The 23989-nt window shown below is 48.2% G+C and overlaps 8 protein-coding genes across 8 annotated transcripts; 4 read left to right on the forward strand and 4 right to left on the reverse strand.

Moving 5' to 3' along the window:
• Nucleotides 1–168: 168 nt before the first annotated feature.
• Nucleotides 169–2038, forward strand: EV420DRAFT_1539841 (concanavalin A-like lectin/glucanase). The gene is made up of 11 exons (XM_060473057.1): nt 169–451; nt 503–564; nt 612–642; nt 693–740; nt 799–861; nt 918–1011; nt 1060–1211; nt 1265–1333; nt 1393–1414; nt 1466–1568; nt 1629–2038. The coding sequence occupies exons 1-11, from the start codon at nt 329–331 to the stop codon at nt 1909–1911; spliced, it is 1050 nt and encodes a 349-aa protein (XP_060331592.1). The 5' UTR covers nt 169–328; the 3' UTR covers nt 1912–2038.
• A 1623-nt stretch (nt 2039–3661) lies between these two features.
• On the forward strand, nt 3662–6027 carry EV420DRAFT_1629330 (alcohol oxidase; the record flags this gene model as incomplete). The annotated part of the gene is made up of 12 exons (XM_060476088.1): nt 3662–3684; nt 3736–3874; nt 3932–4013; nt 4063–4223; nt 4280–4386; nt 4444–4532; nt 4567–4649; nt 4705–4869; nt 4961–5370; nt 5428–5503; nt 5556–5881; nt 5944–6027. Exons 2-12 carry the CDS (start codon nt 3739–3741, stop codon nt 6025–6027), a joined length of 1719 nt encoding a protein of 572 aa, XP_060331593.1. The 5' UTR covers nt 3662–3684; nt 3736–3738.
• A 1137-nt stretch (nt 6028–7164) lies between these two features.
• Nucleotides 7165–7681, reverse strand: EV420DRAFT_1479352 (uncharacterized protein; the record flags this gene model as incomplete). The annotated part of the gene is made up of 3 exons (XM_060469563.1): nt 7165–7420; nt 7473–7569; nt 7663–7681. 3 exons carry the CDS (start codon nt 7679–7681, stop codon nt 7165–7167), a joined length of 372 nt encoding a protein of 123 aa, XP_060331594.1.
• A 361-nt stretch (nt 7682–8042) lies between these two features.
• EV420DRAFT_1763779 (uncharacterized protein) lies at nt 8043–10162 on the forward strand. The gene is made up of 4 exons (XM_060480752.1): nt 8043–8381; nt 8445–8608; nt 8657–9411; nt 9470–10162. Exons 1-4 carry the CDS (start codon nt 8102–8104, stop codon nt 10146–10148), a joined length of 1878 nt encoding a protein of 625 aa, XP_060331595.1. The 5' UTR covers nt 8043–8101; the 3' UTR covers nt 10149–10162.
• A 16-nt stretch (nt 10163–10178) lies between these two features.
• Nucleotides 10179–10817, forward strand: EV420DRAFT_1763780 (uncharacterized protein; the record flags this gene model as incomplete). Its single annotated transcript, XM_060480753.1, has 1 exon — nt 10179–10817. The coding sequence occupies exon 1, from the start codon at nt 10236–10238 to the stop codon at nt 10815–10817; it is 582 nt and encodes a 193-aa protein (XP_060331596.1). The 5' UTR covers nt 10179–10235.
• Nucleotides 10818–11625: 808 nt separating this feature from the next.
• On the reverse strand, nt 11626–15132 carry EV420DRAFT_318435 (armadillo-type protein). Its single transcript, XM_060481693.1, has 9 exons — nt 14924–15132; nt 14542–14871; nt 13530–14421; nt 13401–13474; nt 13237–13347; nt 12869–13180; nt 12344–12818; nt 12017–12291; nt 11626–11951 (listed from the first exon to the last, which is right to left on the reverse strand). Exons 1-9 carry the CDS (start codon nt 15023–15025, stop codon nt 11772–11774), a joined length of 2751 nt encoding a protein of 916 aa, XP_060331597.1. The 5' UTR covers nt 15026–15132; the 3' UTR covers nt 11626–11771.
• A 3854-nt stretch (nt 15133–18986) lies between these two features.
• Nucleotides 18987–20931, reverse strand: EV420DRAFT_1678002 (uncharacterized protein; the record flags this gene model as incomplete). Its single annotated transcript, XM_060479171.1, has 9 exons — nt 18987–19150; nt 19205–19352; nt 19401–19653; nt 19705–20114; nt 20164–20237; nt 20302–20403; nt 20466–20549; nt 20597–20680; nt 20735–20931. The coding sequence occupies 9 exons, from the start codon at nt 20929–20931 to the stop codon at nt 19120–19122; spliced, it is 1383 nt and encodes a 460-aa protein (XP_060331598.1). The 3' UTR covers nt 18987–19119.
• Nucleotides 20932–21030: 99 nt separating this feature from the next.
• Nucleotides 21031–23299, reverse strand: EV420DRAFT_1539907 (uncharacterized protein). Its single transcript, XM_060473058.1, is given in 9 exon segments — nt 21031–21891; nt 21938–22064; nt 22111–22357; nt 22406–22409; nt 22442–22553; nt 22576–22708; nt 22732–22813; nt 22867–23035; nt 23047–23299. 8 exon segments carry the CDS (start codon nt 22901–22903, stop codon nt 21320–21322), a joined length of 1314 nt encoding a protein of 437 aa, XP_060331599.1. The 5' UTR covers nt 22904–23035; nt 23047–23299; the 3' UTR covers nt 21031–21319.
• Nucleotides 23300–23989: the final 690 nt, after the last annotated feature.

Consider the following 23989-nt stretch of genomic DNA (forward strand, 5'->3'; position numbering starts at 1 on the left):
GGGTGGTTCACATACCAATAGCCCATCATCACCCGCATCGTGAGTACACGTATAGTAATAGCATGAAAAAGCGAGAAATCACTTAGCAACACTATCGACGTCGTAGAAGAAAAGAAACGAAAAATATAATTCAGATAATAAATAAAAAATTGTGATTTCCCTTGAGCACGTGTCTACAGCGACGACAACCGACGACGTTCAGAATCACATTTCCTTCTGCATTCTACACTGTTCTCTGGTTTCTATCCCACAGGCCGTCGTTTGGGTATCTCTTAGAGCTCCGTGCTCACCGTCACGAATCCCGCATACAACCCATCACTCGAAAAACATGCTGTCGCGTTGTAACATGCTCGTCTTTGCCTTTGCTATCTTCTGCTTATTTATTGGAACGACACGGGGCGCAGAGGAGAAGACGACGAAGATGAAAGTTGGAGACAAGACGATTGAACGGGTGAGTAGGTTATGTCTTCGGTGTCGAATCTGTTTGCTAATACCTCGTTAGACAGTACAGTTACGCACGCATTCAATATATGCGCCGTACATAGACCAAGATCTACAGAATAGGTGAGCAGCAATGACTGTATGGCGAGGCTTGGTATTCATTCGCAAAGGTGGTGGGACTTTGGCGCCGATGCCTACATTGTAAGACCAACATCTGTCCGGGCTGCAAATTCGAGCTGACACCCCGTCAGAATACCAACAAACACATACGACTGACACGCGACAAACCGTCACAAATGGTCCGCTTGCTTTTTCTTCCAGCATCACCAGCAATAACTTTGCTCTACCCTTCTTTAGGGATACCTATGGTCCCGTCTACCACTCACGACTGCGAATTTTGTCATCGAAATTGAGTTCAAGGCGAGTGCACACGACCATTTGTCTAGCAGGAAGCGTCAACACGCATGATTATTCAGGTCACGGGCGAGTCGAACAATCTCTACGGCGACGGCTTGGCCATCTGGCTAACGAAGGAACGTGCTGAGCCAGGACCGGTGTTTGGAAGCAAAGGTATGTGTTATACACCTTTCCTGAAGAAAGAAACTCATGCTTTTCTAGATAGCTTTACCGGCCTCGGATTGTTCTTGGACACGTACGCTAATTCACGCCACCCATATGCCTTTCCTCGGATCACTGGAATGATTGGCGATGGCAAGACCCAGTATGACTTTGGAAAAGACGGAGATAAACAAGGCATCGGTGCATGCTCTGTGCGTTTTTGCGTATCTCGCTGTCGTCGTGCACCCATGCTCATTCCTGGTAGTTGAACTTCCGTCGAACAAACGTGGCGACCAAAATCAAGATCACATACATCAAGGATACTCTATTGGATGTAGGTACAACTTCTTGCTATTACGCCAGCCTTTTAAAGTGTATTCTTTTTTCTTCTAGGTTAAATTGCAATATAAAGCATGTGAGTAATTCACTAGACCGCCGTACGAATCCATCTAACATCCGACTGTAGGGGACGACTGGACAGACTGCTTCCGCGCCGACGGCATCTCGTTACCCACCGCTCCCTTCCTCGGGATGAGCGCGATGACTGGAGACGTATCAGATAACCACGAGTGAGTCCTTTCCGGTATCCTCCCTCTCTCCCTCCCTCATACTAAACCACATAACACCAGCATCATCAGCGTCTCAACGCACTCCGCTATAATCTCCCACGGAGATCTCCCCTTCACAGAGAGTGCGAAAAAACGGTCCAGCAAGAGCACCGGGTCCTGGACGTGGTTCTTCTTCAAGATGCTCTTGTTTGCCGGGGTGGGCTTTGGAGGGTATTACGGGTACCAGGAGTACCGGAGGAGGAGTAGATATTCTGGGATGGGGAACTTTGGTGGAGGACGTCCGAGTGGGTTCTCGGGATTCGGCGGTGCAGGGGGGATGTATTCGAGTGGCAAACGTCTGTAGGCGAGGGAGGGTTGGTGGTAACTTATGACGCCTGGGTAATCTATTACACACCCTCAAGTACGAGTATCATAAATGCAGGGACTCATTTTTATCTTGGGCGGAAAATGCGATCTATTCCTTCTACATGTAAAGAGAAACAACCCTTGTACAACCCCTCCCCGGCTCAATCACGTGATGTAAAAAAAAACTTACTAAGCTCCTGTAAAAGGCAAGTCTCGCCCCTCCCTCCTCGAAGTCCCCGCCCACCATCGGTTGCACACAGTCCAAGCACACAAGAATTTGGAGCATCGGAATATGAGGGAAGGTTCTATATAATGGTATCCACATCATTTTTTTTTCATGTCATCTTTACAATAGTCAATATAAAGTATGTACTGTACTAGTTGTGTACCCAATTTCTAAGTAAATTCAAAGGGACGACGCAGATATCTAAAAATGAGGTTGATCATGGAATATAATGATCTTCCGTGGTCTTTCTTTTTGCCCCCCTCCCCCCCACAATATATATATATTTAAAAATAAAAGACCGGCTGAAAAATGGAAAAACAAACGGAAACAGATGATCAGAAGTGAAGAAAAATAATGGATGTAAAAGAGAAGAAGACAGAAATCCAAATCAATGTGCGAGCGCATCCGCCGTACCTGTGAGATGTGACAAAGAGCAAGCAAAATAAAAATTGGGAACATCGAACACAACCTAAAGGGATCGAACACTCAACGCTACCAGAAACATACATGTAAGGAAGTTCTACTACCAAGCCACAGCTCCACTTATGCCCTTTCGAAGCACCGCCCACAAATCGCCCAGTTCGGGTACGCATCCCGAGGAACGAAAAGAAGGGGGGTACTGTTTTTGGACGTCACGTGAATCGCGTGGGGTACGAAACTCATTCGCCAAGCACGAACAAACACACGCCGGGCAGATTCCCGCCTCCCTTAGAATCGTCTTTTCTGCTCGCATCTTCTTCAATTCTTTATGGATTCATTATTACCGCGAGATTCAGGTGGAGAAATGGTTTATGTATTGTTTTGCAGCATCTCAATAGGCGTCGTCAAGTTTATCACCGCTGACCTGTTCTTTTCTGGCTCCGCCCTGTTCCGCCACTGTGTTACGGGAGCATAACTTGGGCCGACATAAGAGCCTCACATATACCGACACTAACACTGACCCCCGTGGGTCTCCGCTATCCATATTATCACTCCGTTTATTTTCTGGTCACTATCTCTTCACATCAAGATGGCTACACCTCAGTTTGTGAATTTATTCTCTAGCTTGGATCGATGACCTCTCTGCTTATCTCTTCCCAGCCCTTTCATAACAGTCCTTTTTTAAGTCTGTTTACTGTGAAAGAGAGCACGAAACATGTTGACAAAGCCCGATTCATGTCGGTATGGTGATGGGCGCTGTAAACATCAATTAATTCGTGGCGAAAATCTTTCTTAGCGAATACTCTCAGTCCAATCTGGATTCTAATCCGAGATAAAAGAAGTTGTGGGACCTTTCCTTACTTCCGTATCGTATGACGTTCATATCAGTTGACAGTGTCAGCTTCCGCAACCTCATGACTTCGAGCGCAAGAATTCAACGAACCCAGGCACTTTCAATGCTTGTCATGGGCACAAGACCATTCCTCCTTGACGAACTCATACCCAAACTTCCCAGTCGCAATGCCAAGAAGTGGAAACCGTGGGCGGGCGTCCATAATTTTATCCTGTCCTACTAATAGTTCGTGTTCTTATCATGTGAACTGTCTTCTTCCCGGTGCGTACAGGGTCAGCAGGGGATTTCGATAGTCGCAATACATATATATAACCATCTCTAAGATTATGATGCGTCGGTTGAATCTCCCATGGATGCTATTTTTCTTCACTCTCTTCATATTATGTTCAAGCGCACTTGGTGCCATATACGAGAAGTTCGAAGATATTCCTACTCAAAATTTTGACTTCATTATCATTGGAGGTTAGTTCTTCCAGTGCACCCGGCACTCATTCTCTGATTTATAACACTGAAATCTAGGCGGGACTGCGGGAAATGTTCTTGCAAACCGTTTGACAGAGAATGTCCATGTCTCTGTACTCGTACTTGAAGCTGGCGGATCGTCCGTCCTCTTTTATATGCTTTGACTCCCGATATTTATTCTTCTCGAGGACGGCTGATGTTCTCCTTTCCGAGGTTCCGTTCTTTTTTGCGAGCGCAACTCCCAGAACACCCTTGGACTGGAACTTCACCACAACTGAACAACCAGGATTGAATGGACGTTCCGTTCCGTTTCCTAGAGGATTTGGATTAGGAGGTGGTACCGCTGTCAGTACGTCCTTTTGATTATCGGAGTTGCCTAGATTTTTCAACTGATATAATTCCCAGATGGTATGCTCTACACGCGCGGTTCATCTCAAGATTATGACCGCTATGCCCAGATCAGTGGTGACCCTGGTTGGGGATGGGAGGCCTTGCAACCGTACATTCGAAAGGTTGATCCTTTAGTTTCTTTTGCCACAACTGTTAACTTGACCTTGGTGTTATGATAGAATGAACGTGTTGTCCCCCCTTCCGATCACCATAACACCACTGGTCAGTTCGATCCCGCAGTCCACGGTTTCAATGGTATCAATTCGGTGTCCCTTCCTGGAGTCCCGCGTGCATACGGATAGCCGCGTCATTCAAACTACGTCGGAGCTTCCTGACGAATTTCCATTCAATTTGGATTACAATTCCGGATACCAGTTAGGAATCGGTAAGAATTTACTGGAGACTGTATGACTGACTCTAGTAGTATTGAACACCGACAGGATGGACTCAATACACAATTGGAAATGGGACTCGAAGCAGCTCTCAGGCGTCCTATCTTGGATCCAGGTATATCGGACGGCCAAATTTGCATGTCCTGATCCATACCCACGTCACCCGGATCCTACAGTCAAACACCAAATTCACTAACGGCCAGCCGACGTTTGGTGCTGTTGAGTTTTACTCAAGATGCAGGAGGTGATAACCCCTTCGTAGTACCATCTTGAGGATTTTTATTCTGACTTGAAGTCATCGTAGCAACTATGCATACCCTGGCACCGGCTCATCTCAAAGAAATCATCCTCTCTGCTGGATCCGTTGGTACCCCGCACATCCTCCTTCACTCTGGCATCGGCGACAAAGCCGAGTTGACAACTCTAGGAATTACTCCAAGACTCCATCTTCCCGACGTTGGGAAGAACTTGACAGACCAACCCGGATGGTTTGTCAACTTCTTTGTCAACGACACGGACACTATCGACATCTATTTCAGAAATGCGACTTTTCAAGCAGAAACCCTGGAGGAGTGGCAAGTGAACCGAACAGGATTTTTATCATCGGGTGTAGCGAGTCAGGTAGCGTTCCTTCGCGTTCCTGAAGAAGCCGGTATATTGGACGGAGAACCGTGTGCGGGAAATCAGACCGCGCACTATGAGCTTGTCTTCACTGTATGAGCAGCATACTTTAATCAGGTCCTGGTTAGGGAAATGTTGAAGTCTTTGTAGAGCGGCCTCTTTGTGCAACCTATTCCTGCAGGAAACTTCTTTTCTATCGGGACCGCGGGTATATGCCCTCTGTCGCGTACGTTCGCTCATTACCACACTTTCCAAGACCCATAAATAATCGACAACAGGCGGGAATATCACTATTAACAGCACGAACCCTCTGGATGCGCCACTGATCAATCCAAACTTTCTCTCACATCCGCAGGATCTTGCCATCATGCAATATGCTGCTGAGAGTGCGAAGAAGTTTGTTTCCGCCATGGCGTGGGATGGCTACATACTCGGTATCACCGTAAACATCACCGAGAATGATATCCGGAATGGAGTTAGCAGTGTATACCATCCTGTGGGTACCGCAAGCATGTCGCCGGCTGGTGCAAATTGGGGTGTGGTAAACCCGGATTTGAAGTTGAAGGGCGCGAAGGGGGTGAGAATTGTGGATGCTTCGATTTTGGTGGGCCCATCCGTTCTATATATATTTTGTTGTCGCGAGCTCAGTACCCTTTTCCCTTCTAGCCATTCGTACCAGCGGCGCATACTCAGGCTGCGGTATATATAATTGCAGAGAGAGCCGCAGATTTGATCAAAGCAGATGTATAATGTTTGTTAAGAAAACTCAGTAAATGTTTCAATGTATGCAGGACTTCTGTTCGAATATAACAATCTGACCACGTTGACCGGATACCTGGTGTTAAGGTAGTGGCTCCACACATAGCGCCATTAGTTCTAGATATTTTAAGAAATGAACAAATTGAGAAAGACATACGAAGGGCATCATTCCATAACCACTCTCCACCGTGATCCAAATAACTCAGGTGGTTTAATACACATCAATAACACAGCTCTGAACTTGTTCCCGCGTTTTCACTTGTTGATACATAAGCTGAGTGATTCTAACTAGTGAGCGATGATCACAGCAGTGTTATTCACGACCAATTCACATACCCTTCCTTGGCTTTCATCGACCGCTCATTCTACTTCCAGTGTAAGTGGCAGTGGTTTCAGATCCTTCCCGCCATCTCACTGACCACATCGCCCTAACGTTTGGCAAAGCACTAACCAAGCTATTGTACATAATACACGACTTGAAACATACGGCGAAACAGCCAAGGTGGCTCTATCCCTTACAACAGCAGCAAATATCCTTGCTCGCGCGCGCGAATCATATTACAGGACAGACAATGAGTGACAGCAATTTCGTAGCTAAGGTAGGTAGGTTATGTAAACAGGTAGGAGGTTGGGGATTGTTGAACGTCCCCATCAAAAAAAAAGTGCGTACAGACAAGCAGGCCAAAAGTCGACGAGGAGAAAATCCGACTAAGAAATTGCATTTCGAACCGGGGGGGGGGAGCATAAGTAAGAAAACGAGAGGACCGCGCACTAGATAGGCAAGCGAAAGAGAGTAAAAAAAAGATATGATACAATATTCGCACACAAGTTAATGGAATAAACACAAGGATTTTCTGAATAATTAAGGAAGAAGGAAGGAAGAAGAAAAGGATGGAATGGAAGTACGAAGGTGATAAAGAAAATGACAACCAATAGCCCAAGGGGGCAGTTCTTTGGTTCAAAGGGAAACCAAGGACCAACCCCGAGCCCCCAAGTACAGTGCGACCGGGATATGCCCCTTTTTCAATTCATCGCATCCGACAGTGGGCAGCAGGAGAGGGGGGAGGAGGGGGGGTATCCTTGAATTACGATCCGATCCGTAGTTGCAGTAAGAAAATGAAATACCATCTATGCCGCCATCGGCTCAATGTTGGCGACTTCATCCCCGTCCCCACCCTCGACGCCCTCCATATCTTCGGGAGCGCCAGCACCTGACGTCGACCTCCGTCCACCAGACGCCCCCTGCGGTCCCGATCTCGGGGGGTTCGCACATCGATCTTTCCCGTGCGCGATCCTCAGGTTGGCATATTCGGGCTTGCTCTTGATGGCCTCGATGGCCTTGGTCGCATTGGAAATGTTCGTAAAGTTGACAAAGGCACAGTTCCTATTATAAGATTAGTCAAATGATTGTGCTGGGAAAGAAGGGGGACACGCACTTTTCCTTGAGAAAGTTGACCAACTCAATGTCGCCGTACTCTCCAAAGTCCCTCTTCAGTCGCTCCTCTGTGAACGTCTTATTTCGCTTGTGGGGGCCTAAAATATGCTAAAATCCGGACAAACCTTGGCAAGAGGTTCCCGGGGCGGCCAGGGGTTGAGCAGGGGCAGTTTAAAGAGAACAGTAAGTACATAGGGAATAGAGATACATATTTTATTATAATGATTCAGCACGTCTTCGAAGGGTCCCGGTCAGCATCTGATGTACATAATATGTCATGAAATGGAATTTCCAAAGAAGAGGAATAATGAAAACAAGCCCAAGTGGAGTTTTGGTTGGGGGAGACACTGAACACTGGAAAAAGAAAGAAGATGGGTGGACAAACGTGACCACGTCGCGAAAGACACAGCCTTCCTGGCCGGCAGGCATTCCTCTCTCTCTCTAACCACCATGTTATCCAGCCAGCGCTCCGTGCACAAAGGAGGAACCACAGCTTCCGGCGCTTGCATTCAGTCTCAGCCGCGGCGCTAAACAGGAAAACGGGAAAGAGGTGCTTGGATCAGGGTCGACTACCAGGGTTTTTTCATCTCCATCTGTAACGTCGTGTCAGCGGGCAGCCGTCGACCGGCCATGTCTGACCAGCACCGAGTCGACGAAGTATCCAGCAGACGCTCTTCTGAAGGCATCTCCAATGTACAGGACCGCTCAGAAGGGTCGCCTCAGAATAATGGCTCGAAATTGCGTCAAAACAACGAAAAGAAGCCAGAGAAATTGGAGACTGGCAAGGAACACGTCAATTCAGATAGTATTGGGGTCGAACCATCTTCGAGCCCGGGAATACAGGATGAAGCCGGCGTCGAGGGTGATGGAGGTGCGAAGAAGTCCAGACCAGATGCTGGTTTAAAGACAGGTATTGTGACTCTTGCTTTGGTTCCCTGCTATTATAATTATGCCTAATGAAGGCTATCTTTAGACAATGACCCGTTCAACTACGAGGACAAGTACCCCGAAGATAATATTTATGAAGAAACAGCCCCGAATGCGAGAGTATGGAGAACATACGTGGACGAGAGTACGAATTACGACGCCAGGATGGTCGGGGAATCGAGAGATAGTGTCGATGTGCTTCTTGTTTTCGTGAGTAGCTGCCCGCATTTACTTTCTTCGTCGCTGAAGGCGTTTCAGGCTGGTCTTTTCTCAGCGGTAGTGATAACCTTCGTAGCGCAAACATCACAGAGTCTACAGGCGGACTATACTCAGGTATCGGCATCCCTGCTCTTCGAAATGGTCCTCATTCAGCGCGCCCTTGCGAACGGTTCCTCTCTCGACAACGTTCCAGTGTCTTCTCTCAATCCATATACCGCATTCACTCCTGCAACTACGGACGTCTGGGTGAACGGGCTATGGTTCACGAGCCTCTCCCTTAGTCTATCAACTGCCCTGGTTGCCGTGCTCGTGAAACAGTGGCTCCACCATTACCTCGCGCTTCCTTCAGGGACGCCTCAGGAGCGAAGTCATGTTCACCAATATCGATATGGGGGATTCCAGAGGTGGCATGTTCTCGTCATCATTGGTCTTCTTCCTGTCCTCATGCATCTCGCACTTGGGATCTTTTTTGTCGGATTGGTCATATTCCTTGTACCGCTCCGACCTGGCCTTTCCTGGGTCATCGGCATAGGCACTGCTGCTGCATACGCGACGTATTTGATAACCATCTTCCTACCAATTCTATGCCCACAATGCCCCTACCGTACACCGCTGTCGGATCTCGTATACTTCCCCTATCGTTATATCACCCAGGACCTATTCCCTAAACATATTCTTCCGCTCTTCGTGGAAGAGAAGGATGATGAATCTGTTTTCTACAAGCCTGAAGCAAAGGGCATAAGTTCGTTGGATGATCTGGAAAGGAAAGTGGTGCAAGAACGGTCAGGAATCTTGTCGGCGGGAAGCGTTACATTGGTTGTTCTCTTCTTCGTCGAATCCTACGGTACACAGGATTGTGGTACAGGCTATCGGTGGCCTGCCACTGTCGGCGAAGGATGCAGTGAAGAAAGTATTTGGGGAAGCGAGAGACCTTCGTATGGCTCAGATTGGGCTACTGTGGGATTCCGTGCAGATCCAATCACACTCCACAAAGCCAAAACCAGGAATGGAACCTAAAGTCGAACGCTTACTTCGTTTCGAATTGTTCATCCCGCACTTGTTTCACATGGGACGTAACCGATTTTACATTGATATAGCCGACAGCGGCTTAGGACTCGCTGCCGCCGTTCAATCAAACGATGCACTCCAGAGGAGTCAATACAAACCATCCAATACACCTACTCCGGCCGCGTTTTTTGAGCAAGTGACGTGTTCTAGTCAAATGAAGCTACCTCCAGCCGTTTGGCTTAAGCTTATGCGAATGGCCAAAGATGATGGCGCATTCGCTCCGATCGACATCGACTCACTAGATCCCTTTCCTATGGTTCTGTGTAGTCGCGTCGTCCCTTGCATAATGAGCTCGTTCACGACCAAAGACGTGCCGCCATGTCTTGACTTCGACACTGCAGCCTCAATCTACTTCAACGACGAATTGGCAGCCAACTTGGTGAACATGCTTTCGGTGTTTGATATATTGACCGATAAAACATTTTTTCCTTCGACCTTTAAGCTCACGCTAGCTTTCATTTGATATCTACTCCATCGTGTCTCCCTGACTTCTCTCGATGACGACATTCAACGTGCGATATTCGAGGTCCAGCTCGCCCTCTGGGACTACATGTCCAAGAATCTTCCTGACGAACAGATCACCGCTCTTGCAAATCTCGTGGAACATGTCGTTCATAGCCTCGTCTTCAAGCTCGGGTCTGAATGGACGGGCGCCCAAACGTCTTTGTTGGACGTGTATTCAGAGATGGTTGGTGTCTGGACACCAGGTCGATCCGCAAGGCACAATTTTTGGCCCGCTTTACAACCACTTGTTGAAATTATGATCAATCAGTACGACGCACTGTACGATGCTGATCAACGTATGCGTGCGCCCTTCGACACCATGTGTGAAATTTTAGGATTTGGCCTCAGACATGGTGTGGAAACTGTGTACGACATTTTCCTCGATATGCGATGTCTGGAAGTTTTCGGAAGCCACTCCCTTCGTCCATCGCTGGTCACTGTTATTAACGGATACGTTGCTGGATTTGCGGCACTGGATACATCGATCGATCTCCAGCGACATTTGGACTACCTTCACGAGCCTGAGAATCTCTTCTTGGCGTGTTGCATTCTAATCACCAACGGGTGGAACGCGTGCGGTGAATCACCCAATAATATATTTTCACCACTGCTCGACTATCATATATGATCTGTATGGACATAAGGGCACTAGCAAGTCTTCGACCGTCAGATCCTTCTTGGGATCAATGCCGTCAGAAATTGCGTGATTTACTGCAGGATGACGGATGCGAGTTTTTTGTCAAGCAGCAGAAGTGGACGCCCCATGGTTTTGAATCCCTCACGCCCGAGGCAATCGATGAAGCGAAGAATAATATTCGTTTGGCCCTGGGCGAGCTTGATGAATTTTTTTCTCTTTCAATGAATACGTTTTCTGTGAGTCGTCTTGCTAATTTTTTGTTGAGAATCTCATATGACTGGTGATCTAGATGCCCTTACACGAATCGGTGGTGAGGCCCCTTCCTCGGTCGTATATATCGGTATCTGCGGTATCCTCGACGTCCGGAAAAGGACGAAGTTCAAGTGCAAGTATGAATCTTTCGCATGGAAGCTTTTCGACCTTAATTCAGGGCGAGCGTCTGTAGGCGAGGGAGGGTTGGTGGTAACTTATGACGTCCGGGTAAATCTAATACACACCCTCAAGTACGAGTATCATAAATGCAGGGACTCATTTTATCTTGGCCGGAAAACGCGATCTATTCCTTCTACACGTAAGGAGAACAGTAAGTACATAGGGAATAGAGATACATATTTTAATTGTGAATGTCGTTTCGGATTGGTGATCATGATTTGATTTGATGCCTTTGGATGTGGTGAGAAAGCTATACTACTGAGTACCTACTAACTAATGCTACGTAAAAAAATGTGACAGAGATATGCAAAAAAAACAAGCGACGAAATGCAGCGGGTAGGAGCTATATGCACAACATCCGGAAGAGGATGGGAGACGAGAGGAGGAGGAAATGACTACTGCTACGAAAAGGTTTTGACTACACTACGAAAATACTACTGCTACTAAAGGGGGGAATCCACATGCAAGAGGCGAAGACAAACAGAGAGAAGAAACATGTACGTATATACTATATTACACGCCGTAACGCGTGGCCAGCCGCTCTTGGATAATCGGCGGGAACGCGGCAACTTGAGCGGCCCACCCTGCCGCATCGTGCTGCTTGAACGCCGTCAATATCGTCTGGAACATGTTGTTCAGCTCCGGTGACGGCGCGTTCCATCTCACTATCGAATTGCAGAACCACAGGAGACTCTGTCGCGGAGAGAGAAAAAAAATCAACATCGATAAGACTAGATATAACCGGAGAAAGTAAGCACCTTTGCAATTCCTGCAGGATTGACTTCGACCATCGTGCAAAGTCCCCGGAAAGCAGAATCCTTCTCTTCGTTATCTCGAATCTCATATAATGCTTGACACCAGGCTTGCGCAAACTCGGCTAAATGAGGCGCAACAAGGGTCGGGTGCATCAGCCCAATTCGTCCTATCGACACTGCTGCATTTTCGTGCAAGCTCCTTGGAGCCTTTGGGTGCAACAAGATCGGAACCAGCCTTGAAATCAGCGGGTTTACCCATTGCTGGAACTCAGGGTCGTCTGACAAAAACGGGTTAGTAAGACGGGGTGGGGTAACGGGATGACAACTCACTCCGTCCGTAGCGTAGCGCGACTTCGCCAACAGACCATGCAGCATTGTTCGAAGCGCTGATAAATTCGAACTTTGGTTCGGGATCAAGCTGTAGTATCAGTTCGCCCATGATGCCGGGCATATGCGGCCGGAGGACAGTAAAACAGCCCATAGCCATGTCTCCGACTAGCGCGTACGCGGACTGTCGTACAGGCGCCTGGGGATGTTTCAAGCAGACCGTCAACAGCGACAATAGATTCGGCTGCGTCTGACTTATCAGGCTCTCCAGGGACATGCCGAGACCTTGCGTAAGACCAGAAAGAAGATCTAGCGCGACGACAAGGAATGATTTATCAGGCTCATCCATTTCGGGGTTTTGTTGGAAGGCTTGATACTGGAGGAGAGAATGATGGATAATGTTGTTGCAACGCTCGAAGACAGGCCCCGCGTAAGGGTGGAAGGACATTCCCATCGCGATGGTGACGGATGCAAGACACTGAATGAACTCATTAGGATTCTGTACAACATGGTCAAAATGCAGCGCACCTCAAGCAGGGGAATCAGGTCCGGGTCGTCATCCTTGAGCTTTGACCACCGGTTTGTCAGAGGTGGCATTAGAATTTCGACATACATAGGGTTCGAGAGGGCACGACCGACGGCGTCCGCAAGAGTACCAACTGCATCGTACAGTATGAGCATATTCTTATGCTGGTACTTGTCGAATGCAAAGACCAGATTCCTTAGTACAGGTTCGAGGTATGGCGCCAACTCGGGGCCGGCATCCTCTTCAAGGGTAGCAAAAGCGCTGCAACCAGCCTCTTGCACACGCTTGTTGCTATCCAAGACCATCCGGAGGAGCTTGAATTGAAATTGTTCATAAGGAAACGAAGGATAGAAGACATGATAAAACTCACTCCTTCCATGGTCGGGATGAAATACTGAGCCTTGTGTTCCTCAGAAATTGGCTGGGTGGTCCAGCTTGCATAGCGCCCGAGCGTCCAGCAAGTAATTGATCGAACCAGAGGCTGGGAAAAGTATTGTATTGGTTTGCGATTACGACAGATAAGTGGCGCTTTACCTTTGGATCATTGAGCATGTTGATTAGATACGGTACTAGCGTGGGTAGATGAGGCTCGATAGCTTCTATGCAGCCTATTTGGGCGCATATCAGAAGTTGAACCAATGATCATCACGAAGCGAAGCTCACCTTCTGCCATTGCTCCCAGAGCCAGAATTCCGCTCTCTCTCTGTAGCCAATCACTGCTCCACAGCTTGTCCTTGAGCGGTCCCAGAAGGACATTCAGAAGATCACCGGTAAATCGGACAGCTAGAACGTCCAGAGCCGCGGCGGCACACTTTCGTAAGTTCCACTCAGTCGACATGTCGTCCGCGTAGTCTTCATCGTCGTAGTCAAAGTCGTCATCGTCGTCGTCGTAAGTCTCTTCCCCGTATGCACCTATCCGAGCCTTCGGAGGCTCTCCGTTGGCATCCCTCTCCAAACCATGGGACTTGCCACCGTAATGGCGAGGCTTGATATCAGTCGCCTTATCCGGAACGGCTTCATCCTCTGCATCACCGTCCAGCCATAACAGATCATCTTCACCGTAGATCATACAATCCAACAAAACTGGAGCGACCTTACCGAGAAGAGGATGCAAGTAGATCGACAATTCAGCGTCCTCGGCGAACGTGAGCCAGAACTCGCACGCTTCCAGTGCGACGTTCTCGTTCTGGTCTTTGGTGGAATATAGCATGTATTCGGCTACGTTGTTCATCTCGGGCATTAGCCGTTCGGGCCGTGCGGCGAGGAGAAGAACGAGAGCTTGGCAGACGTGGCGTCGAACTGAAGGGTCATCGTCCGAGGCGCGGCGGAAGAGACACGCTATGAAAGCGTCTAGGTGGACAAATAAAGACTGGCAATTGGCGGGTACAAAATAGGATAGGCATGCGACGGCGTGTGAGCGCATCTTGGACGACTGGTGATCAGCGAGGGAAAGGAATTTGGGAATCATATAGTCAAGCGGCCGTGTTCCGTTTATTTCGACGTCCATTTTTCGAGGGTAGTCTTCACAGGCCTTTTCAAGAACATTGAAAGCAGCCTAAGATGCAGGTAAGAAAAAGTCAGTGGCAGAACTTGGGGGATCAATACGAAAATGAGATATCAAGCATCGGTCGTCGGATGATCATGACGAGGACGTCGAGAACGGGAAATTACTCACCTCTTGCTTGTCAAGATCAGGCATATCCAGCATCCCCACGAGCTGCTGCAGACATTCCGGCCAATTCTTGGGCTCGAGCACGCCGAGGAAAGCGACAACATCCTGACCAGCAGTATTCCGTATCATGATTGATGAGTCGGTGAATGCTTGTAGAACGGAATTCTTGACATAAGCCGCCACCTCGGGCGAAGACGTGAGAATGAGGCGCGAGTTATTCTTGAGAAGATAGCCAGCGATGCTTCGAATTCGCTCCTCCTCTTCCCGCATCCAACATAGAATATGAGCAAGGTATGCGATATAGTCAGGTACACGCGTAAAGTTGTTGAGTTTCTTGGGCATTATTAGAGAGAATTATCGAGTAAGCAGGGCTGCTAGAACTCACTTGGGTAATATTTCGTTGTACCGACTGGGCCATGTCGGTGGATTCATGGATAGTTTGGAGAATTTCCGCCAAACCACCTGGCTGAGGCGTCCATGTAGACATAATAGAAGAGAAAAACGCGCTCAGAAATGTAGGAAATCAAAGTGCGCAATGGAAAGAACGGCACTGGAAGAAGGAGAAAGGATTGGCTTTGCCGTTGTTTGTACTAGCCGGTGACAACGTGACCTGGTGTGACATCAACCAAACGCCACCCTGTTTTCGATGTTTCGTTTCAATTCTTTGATGGCTTACAACTAGTCTCATTTAATAATTTGTCAGTACAATTGTCCCGGGAAGAACTCTAATGTGATACCGCAGTTGGCAGAGGTGGTCCCGCTGGCCAACAGCACCGTGATTGTACAGGGATCGCCTGCAATTGATTATCTGATGCATCTGTTTTGGAAGGCGATATGAACAAGTTCTCCTGGATCGATGGCCGTTTCGTCTTATCTTTCTGGATGGCCCCTTCATCAACCTTCCACCCGCGAGCTTGAAGAGCACATCCCCAGCCTGCAAAGCCTGGCCTCCAGTGCTAGCAAGTCAATCAAAGAAGCTTAACTATTTCACATGGAGGAGGCGTCATACTGCCCACTAAACTCTAAGTACTTTTGAATATATCATATCTATAAATATCAGATCATCAATTGGACCGTTCGTAAAATGTCCCGGGGAAGCTCTGGAACCTGACGAGGTGATCCTATGTTCGTACAAATCCCCGAAGCATGAAGACTGTCTTGTACCGCAGAGGATACTAGCCAATTCCTATGACGGTAAGTATTAGTGCATCTATCTTGAACATCGACTACAAATGGATAGATTTATTCCCGTTTTTCCACGAAGAATGGATAACTCCTGAGCCCTATTCACTCCGTGATCAGGCCAGTCATCGAGAAGCAGCAAATGAGGGGAGATGAACATGAATGACTCACAGATCGTATCAAGTAAACGAAGGGTGGAAAGTGTTGATAACGCGGCGAAGTTCTTCTCCCGGGTTTTTATCAAAGCCATTGCCAAAAGACCACAAGGTCAATTGAGTAGTCCCTGATTATCCAGGAAAAGTCAAAAAGTCCTGGCAAATCTTAGACTGAATTCCTCCCGCGAGAGGAAAGGGGCAACAAGGCACCAACCCATATATAAGACTGCCATTCTTCCATCACATCTTCCGTCTGGCTATGACCAGAGGCGATGGAAGATGAGTCGTGGAACGTATCATCCGTAAGTCCGGGAAAAACATGGAGCCCTACGGACGAACTATCAGGCATCGATGATGTAAATATCTTCCATTGACGGGAGAATTGAAGGATCAGAATCATGCGGAAGAGATGCATAAAATCACGGACGTTCAACCAAGGGGCATTGTATTCTCAGCTGCACCGTACTGCGACCTCGACGCTGACTTCAAATAAGTTTCTATTACAGACGGAGCCGGTTATACATAATGAGTCGAATTACGAACTCGAAATCATGATTTGCGAACTCGCACTCGGCCACGTGGGATCGGCGGGATAAGCCGATCGTAGAACTCAGTTTCGAACGGAGCATTGAACGGCTAGGCCTCTTGTCCCACATAACGATCCATCCGTCGTGCAGGACGACTCGGCATGCTGTTTAGAAGTTCCTGGGAGCCTCCTCAGTAAATTTATGCTGGATGTGTAAGTGGTAACCATGGCGCGGTAAGTTTGAATGATTCTGTACACATGAGAAAAGGTAGGGGTCTTGTCTTCAGTGTAGCCATACTTCGGTGGGAACCACTTATCTTTCTGTGGCTAGTCCCTTGCTGTAGTCAAATCCAACTTCAGGGAACCAATAAAAAAGGCAAAACATGCCATGGGAAGATTATATAACATTCCGACGCAGAAATCTCAAAGCCGCTCTTCATCAACAACTCTCGTCAACCATCACCCTGTGCATGCCTGCTGTATTGCACACCACGAAATAACTACACGATGAATGGTGCAGTGAAAGATTGACTCAGTGGCGCTGTACAGCACGGATCTACTGCGCTGTGCGCATGATTCTATTTTCCGAGCGGCACGCGTTCGCGTTTACACAGCTTGACACTGCGGTAGCGTTCACTCCGGGCCCCTTCTCGAACTACTACCCACTTCTCTCCACAGCTCTTTTCTAAACGTAGTACAAAAGGAGGCGCCTCGTCATCCCGTTTTCGTGACCGAAATCAATTCATGACAACGGACCGGCCGTGTTTCGCGTCTGGAAGCTGTAGAGAGATTGCCGGTGCTGTCGTGCCCTGAAGCTCCGGTGTGGAGGGGACTACGTATAAAAAGGGCCTCGGTCGTGTACATTCTGCCTCACTTCCCCCCCCTCAGAGACCTGTGCCTTGACTTTCCCCTCGCGTCTAGAATACTCCCAGCATTTAATAACAACATGTAAGTGGTGCCTCGTAGTCAAGATGTCCTGATTTTCTTATTATATCTCTTATCCTTAGGTCGTCATACAGTTCATGCTCAAAGTCAACTTCCAGCTCTCAGCGTATCCAGTTCCACAGTTCGTACTTTTCCGTCTCTCACAAACAGAAATCTGATTTCTAAATCCAAGTTGACAACGTATCCGGTCTCCCCCCTACGTCATTACTCGATCGTGCATCCAATGTATATGTCGGTCTGAAAAGTGGCGTCAAAAACTACGCGCACTTCTTGTATAAAGCGGCATAGCGGCGCATCTAGTGTGGCACCAAAACATCGGACCGTAAGCATTCAGTACTTCTCCGTTTCGGACATCCAGATTTATTTCGTACTTCATAGACTAAACTTGATGGGGTTCTCCCCCATCCAATTCGAGGTCTGCTACAAATTGCCGTGGCTCAAATCCGGACATGTCCTCGCCAGGAGTGAGGAGTACAGATTGGAAGACTTGATCCAAATGCAAGGATCGCTTGACAGGGAGAGCTGTGAGTCTCACTGTCCTCCGCATCAAATAGTATTGATTCTCAAGCGGCATCTCGTTTTACAGCCATATGTCTCAATCTAGACCTAGCATCCACACCGGCGAACTCGGAGCCGCCACCCGAAGCCATAACGCTCATGCTTGAGCGTCAGGGAAATATCCTCCATTGAGACCGTTCGCGAGGCGAACGGCATTCGCGAGAAAACACCAAATGAGTTTGAGAGGGCGCTCAGAGGGTCATCTCGGCTTCATTACTTGACCCCGTGGGGAAATGCTCATCAGTGCTCCAGACTGTTTGTAGCGGTCCAACAATGGTCCAATCTTCGGGATGATGATCTAATTATCGGGCGGTTCGCTGTTATTTATTTCCATGAGGCAGCTTGCATACACTATCACCCGTCTATCTATTACAGAGATATGGCTAGACTTGTATTAGATACCCTCCAAATGAAAGCTATTAATTCTTCAGCGTTTTCCGGGCCGGCCTCGTCAGTTCAGCGTGTTGGAATAGCATGGTCGTGGTGATGCCAAGGGAAATCAAGGACCCCATACATGTCAGAAGATCTCACCCAACTTCGAAGCTTCTCGGTCGTTTGATGCCACCTATCGGCCTTGTGATTGCTCAAACATGTAACGAGATTGCTGAGGATGAACTGGATAGTTAACCGTTGGCCAGTCCCTTGCTTCTCGGTAATGAAAAGGCAGTGTCTGTTAGGCGTTGCGGATTTGGTCGGTATACCTAAAAGTAATGATTTGAAGAATAACAGTCTCTATTCAAGACCCAGAATAACTCTACACGAAGTCGCCTGTCTCTGCGTGCTGCAGATGATGATGTCATGGCCAAAGGACAAACAATCCGACATCGCCATGGTACATCAACATGCAATTTGATGGTATGAACTTGAGGACTCGAGGCTAATCACCACGGTATTGGGACATAGAAGCGCCACAAATGGTAGGTGAATGAAGTATAGTTATTTTGACTTCAGCTCAAAGCTCCTGAGCGCACGATGTACAAAACTCTGTAACTTTTTTGTAGATCGATCGCTCTCCAAAGAGCCTACATTCTGCAGATAGCAAACGTTAGCGTAGCCCATACTAGCCACAGTTACCAGAAAACATCACCTTTTGCAACATCGAAACACTATTGCCTTAGATCTTCGCTCTTCTTTTGAGTTTCCCTTTCTAAATTCCTCAACTCCAGAGGCAGCGCATAAGGAGGTGAAGTGTCCAAGGGCGAATGCCGATACGTATCAGATAACAAAAGCCCCAGCGAGCTCCCTCCTGATGTCCTGCATCAGCAACATTACCATCGGCACAGGCTATATATATACTCACAGATGCTCTAACCCTTGGATAAGGGCAACACTTCCGCGTTCTTCTTCCGATTCCAGAGAGCGCTCTTGTTCTTTGATAGCTTTCAATTCACGCAAGGTGTCTTCACGATCTAGAAGGACCAGCGGTTCCGAACGAACTGGTCGCAGATCTGAGTGGGTTAGCATCAGTACACGCGGAACGGACGCGTTCTTCTCACCTTCATACTTTTTCAGGAGGTCGACTAAGCCAGCCTGAAGAGTCTGAGCTTCTGCGGCAGTATCTTGAGAGATCCCGAGACTGTTGCGGCTATTGTCCGTCGCTAAGCGAGAGGACTCGGCGATCTCCTCCAATTCCTCGCCCAGTGCAGCGATTAGGCCTTCCGCTTCAGCCATATGAGATACAGAGGTTTTGACGGTGCCGTAAAGCGACTGTAAAGGAGGTATGATATTGCTCTCAAAATCTTTAATAGCCTAAAGCACGCGATTAGCCCGATACTTTTGAATAAAGGAGGAAAGACAAACATTCTGCAAAATTTCCGACTTCTCATTAAGGAGGCTCATTTGATCCAGCCGCCACGCCATCTCAAGCTCTTCCCTGATGTCAACATCCTTGACTTCATCGACTTGGTGCTCCTGTGCCGACTTGACTTTGAGAAGCAAGTTTGCAACACCAGCCCTCCGGTCCGTCCGTTCCAATTCTTCGCATACTTCTTCCATCTGTTGGCGGAAAAATACTTCTTCAGCGACTTTGATGACGCCCTGTTCGCCGTACAATTTCTTCGAAACCTGGTGCGCCACTTGCTCGAGCTCTTCTTCAGATGGGAGACCTGCGGCTGCTGTTATAACATCTTGTACTCCCTGTTTGGTGCGCTCGACCACAGCGGATCGATAGCTGGCGTAGGCTTTCAGTTCAGCATCGGTTGGCGCGTCGCCTATGTCTGGATAAGGCTCAGTTCGTACTCGATAGTGAGCGAAACTGACCAGAAGCCTTGTTTTTGAGAGCATCAAGAACCTCAGAGGCGCATCGAATCGACTGTGGAAGCAGTAGAGTCGGCCTGACGCGCTAGATCAGCCCTTCTTTCGTAGCACTATAGGATGTAATAACGCGCCTTGATTGACATCTCTGCAAGTCTTTCCTGAGAAGCTGAAATCTCCTCACAGGTCCTCCCAATCTCCCGCTTTAGATCTTTCATTGTCTGGGTCATCTTGCGATTGGCGATCCTATACACAGAAACGTGAGTAATGGGATCCTTCACGGCCGTAGGTTTGTGTGTTCGCTTTACTTGGTATGCTTCAGTCGCGTTCTCAGCAATTCGATTTCATCCTCGATATAAGTCGATTCGGTATCCATGAGTCTAGCATGCTCCCTGCTGATGTTCAGCTTGATGGATTTGTCAGTAGAGAAGCCACTGACCGTGCTTCACTTGGTACTGAGTAGTTCTTTGGCATGCAAACAGTGTCTTCGTCGTCTCCAGAGCTCGTCTGTATATTCGCCAACCTGAACACCCACAATGAACCCACGGAAGATCTCAAAACGAATCAACGCACTCACGCTTCCACCTCCTCTCTCTCCAGAGCAACTCCAGTCAAAACCGTTTTCTGAACAAGGTCAAGGTCGCCATCGTCCATGTCCAAGTTCGGAGGCATTTGAGCTGCAAGCCAGTCGATGAGGGTCTTCCCGGCCTCTAGATCCATCGCCCACTCGATTTCTTCTGCTTTTACAGAAGGACCATCGAGGAGACGAACCATGGACACAAGTTTTTCTGTCGACGATTCCATATTGCTACGCAGGACGTAGAGGACGAGAGTGTGAGAGCAAGAGGTGTTTCAATTTTAAATTCAGTTTGTCGCGTGAATCACGTGTGTTAACGCTTCAAATTGAAATCGGAACTCTTAAAGAGAGCGAAAATTGGTTGGTATGTACCATGACATGTAGTCTATAGTATCGAAAGGAGCTGGGTTACAATAAATAGTCGTGAAGCGTAAGCCTTTTTTTCAAGGCTGTACATCGTATATTGGAATAATCGGTTCCCAGAAGTGACACGATCAGACAAAGTGTCGGTATCTGTGTATGGATTGAGCAGTGAAGACACCAATAGAGTCACATAGCTCCACCATTTCAGCAGGGAGACAAGGTTCAACCTGAGACGATAGCAATCCGCATCCCAGCAGCGCGAAACTTGCTCAATTGTGCGCCATGCCCGATATTAACCGTCTTGAGCATATCAGGACTCACTGGGACCGGGACAGCTCTAGGCCAAACATCAGCAAGTCGCCTCTTTCTCCATTCCACCTTCTCTGACCCCTGCGCGTTAGAGTCCGAATCCGACTCTTCATCGCTTTCACTATCGTCCTCACTATCAGAATCCTCGACGTCGCCGTGCACTCCCCCACAGCCGAAGCAGTATGACTTCTCGTCCTCGGGGTCACTCTCTGTGCCACTGTCCTCCTCAGTCCCTTCCACCTCAATGCTAGGCGCTTCCATCTGCACAAGGCGTAGCACGATAGCATTGCAAGGACGGGAAGTGCATAACCTTGCCTCAATAGCTTCCAGCACAACATCCAAATCTCCAAGGACCACTTGCGTATCGAGGTACCCTAGCCTTTCCTGCGAGAAAAGTGCCGTCTTTATACTCGCGAGGCAGATGCAGTTCTTCAGAATCAGGGATTCCAACCGCGTCGAGCGCCGAAAAAAGCGGGAAAAGACTGCTGGGGATATTCGAGTCCACTGGACCACATCAATTGTGAGTGAAACGAGATTGGGGGCATCGAAGGATAGAAGGAATAGCAGTCAGGCTGTCCAGGAAGTTATTGTTTAGAATGATTGTGAGCGAAGTGAGTTGTGAAAGGGTCCTAACGAAGGGCTTTGGGTATTTCGGATCCTGGATGGTGAGAGCGCGGAGATGGGGGACAACTTTTGGAGAGAACAAGCATATTGTGAACGAAATCGCAATTTTTGAAGGATATCGACGTGATGATGAAGCTGGGGACGATTACTACCAGAGCGACTAGGTCGCCAGTAGTAGCATTAGCTACCGTGAGATGGTCGAGCGACATAGAAGACGGCGTCAATGCGAGCCAGTGAGGCATGACATCAATAGTAGCGAGTTTGCGAAACGACTGACAACACTCGGTCAATGAACGTCTCCGCCAGCTCTCGCTGTTTGATACGAATCTTGGCATAAGAACACCGCGTTTTCCCAATTGTTGTCAACGTGATAACAAATCTGAAAAATGCCCCGGTCTTTTCGATTTCGACGTCCTGGCGAATAGACGACGTATTTAAGAGGAATGTCTTTGGAGCGAGAGAGGTATAGAGCGAGTATGGAGTTGGCTCGAAGTGCCTTTTGGGAAACGCGAAGCAGGATTGACTGAGAGCACGGACCAAAGGACGGGGTTGTTTATGGCGATATCCCGCCAAAGTAAGCAGACATTGGATAACGTAACAGCGGTGGGTACGATGTACATTTGCTTTGGTATATTCGTAGGATTCACAAGGCCGCGCAGAATATTTCGGTCAATATCTCTGCTGGTAGAGAGGATATAGACGTGTTTTCGAGGTCTGAAGTCGCGGTTTCTGAGGCTATGGAAGCAGAAGGGAAATCTTTGGTCATGTCGCCGTTGGCGGATGCTGTATGACATTCTCAGCACTCATGAGCATAGATGAGAGCACATAAGACTCACCGGTACACAGTGAAGGTGACCTACGCAAATTCAACATCTCAACCTTGGCCGTACAGAACGATCCACCAAGGGAGAATGAGGGAGAAACGCCGTTCAGCAGGCTTACAAAGGAGGCTTCTCGCAAAGTTCCTGTCACGTTTCCTCGACGCGTACGTCACGATCAACATGTGCACTGTTAATATATCCATTTGGAATGCCAGTACAGCTCCAGAGACTCTTTCCACAAAATATGTTCATCGTTTTTGGCTGTCGCGCTAGAGTGGATAATGCCTGGGGCAGCATGACAGGCTTAGACCTTCTCAACCTATTATGTAATTCTGAGAAAAATGTCGAAGAACGGGCCTTCTTCTGTGATGAGCACAGTAGCCAGCCAGCTGCAGGCAGGCGGAAGCGAGCGGTGCCAGTAAAAGTTTGGCATAGCAGCTTTTCCCTGTCACGGTAACTGTTCAGCGGCATGAATCGAGCGGTGCGGAGATAAGCTGCGACAGCAATGCCGACAAGATGCCGCATTGCCGAAGTACTCCGACCAAGGTCTGCTACATCTTGAAACTGAACCATACTTACCCGCCTATTTTGCTGCTATCCTAAGGGCCTGCTTTTGTAAATCAAGCGTCTTTTTCGCTGCTCGGCTCTTGATCTATTCTTTAAGGGTCCATGAAACCCCCAACTGATGAAGCTCTGTAAACAGACAGTCCTGCACTACTTCTGATCCCGAGTCAGCCTCTCTTGTGCAATACCTGCATCCGAAGCAGGATCCAGAAGATAAATAAGCAAGTCGCTTTATAGTGTCATATGCAGTTACTCGAATTCAGTTCGGCGCGTACGGTGAGAATATTTCTTCATCATTCACGTGTGCTTATTTCTATTGAATAGAAAAGCGACGCGACGCGTTCTTCTCAGGCCGCTCTTACTAGAACACGGAGAAAGAAATACAGTTCGTGTCCCGCTGGGGCCCTTCCAGGATAAAAACAACTTTCCCCATTTCTCCCATTCCTCCCAGGCAGTCTACAATCTGTCGCTGTTACGTTAACCGGGCCCATTAACCGGCACCTGATTATACACTCAAAACGCTTCGGCCGAAAAGAAGTTTCCTTGGGGTATATCAACGCCGACTGCCCTCAAA

The sequence above is a fragment of the Desarmillaria tabescens genome (assembly GCF_030435595.1).
Source record: "Desarmillaria tabescens strain CCBAS 213 chromosome Unknown EV420scaffold_15, whole genome shotgun sequence".
Classification (NCBI taxonomy): Eukaryota; Fungi; Basidiomycota; class Agaricomycetes; order Agaricales; family Physalacriaceae; genus Desarmillaria; species Desarmillaria tabescens.

What these genes read in the sequence shown, in the direction of transcription:
- EV420DRAFT_1539841 (XM_060473057.1), top strand. Translation starts at nt 329, where the DNA reads ATGCTGTCGCGTTGTAACATGCTCGTCTTTGCCTTTGCTATCTTCTGC. An exon ending in GAGACAAGACGATTGAACGG is followed by an intron (nt 452 to 502) that starts GTGAGTAGGTTA and finishes ATACCTCGTTAG; the next exon opens with ACAGTACAGTTACGCACGCA. An exon ending in GACCAAGATCTACAGAATAG is followed by an intron (nt 565 to 611) that starts GTGAGCAGCAAT and finishes TCATTCGCAAAG; the next exon opens with GTGGTGGGACTTTGGCGCCG.
- EV420DRAFT_1539907 (XM_060473058.1), bottom strand. Translation starts at nt 22,903, where the DNA reads ATGTTGAATTTGCGTAGGTCACCTTCACTGTGTACCG. An exon ending in GTCACCTTCACTGTGTACCG is followed by an intron (nt 22,814 to 22,866) that starts GTGAGTCTTATG and finishes AATGTCATACAG; the next exon opens with CATCCGCCAACGGCGACATG. An exon ending in ATTTCGTTCACAATATGCTT is followed by an intron (nt 22,065 to 22,110) that starts GTTCTCTCCAAA and finishes CTCACCATCCAG; the next exon opens with GATCCGAAATACCCAAAGCC.
- EV420DRAFT_1763779 (XM_060480752.1), top strand. Translation starts at nt 8,102, where the DNA reads ATGTCTGACCAGCACCGAGTCGACGAAGTATCCAGCAGACGCTCTTCT. An exon ending in AGATGCTGGTTTAAAGACAG is followed by an intron (nt 8,382 to 8,444) that starts GTATTGTGACTC and finishes GGCTATCTTTAG; the next exon opens with ACAATGACCCGTTCAACTAC. An exon ending in TCGATGTGCTTCTTGTTTTC is followed by an intron (nt 8,609 to 8,656) that starts GTGAGTAGCTGC and finishes AAGGCGTTTCAG; the next exon opens with GCTGGTCTTTTCTCAGCGGT.
- EV420DRAFT_318435 (XM_060481693.1), bottom strand. Translation starts at nt 15,025, where the DNA reads ATGTCTACATGGACGCCTCAGCCAGGTGGTTTGGCGGAAATTCTCCAA. An exon ending in TCTGGGAGCAATGGCAGAAG is followed by an intron (nt 13,475 to 13,529) that starts GTGAGCTTCGCT and finishes GCGCCCAAATAG; the next exon opens with GCTGCATAGAAGCTATCGAG. An exon ending in TCATCCCGACCATGGAAGGA is followed by an intron (nt 13,181 to 13,236) that starts GTGAGTTTTATC and finishes TTTCAATTCAAG; the next exon opens with CTCCTCCGGATGGTCTTGGA.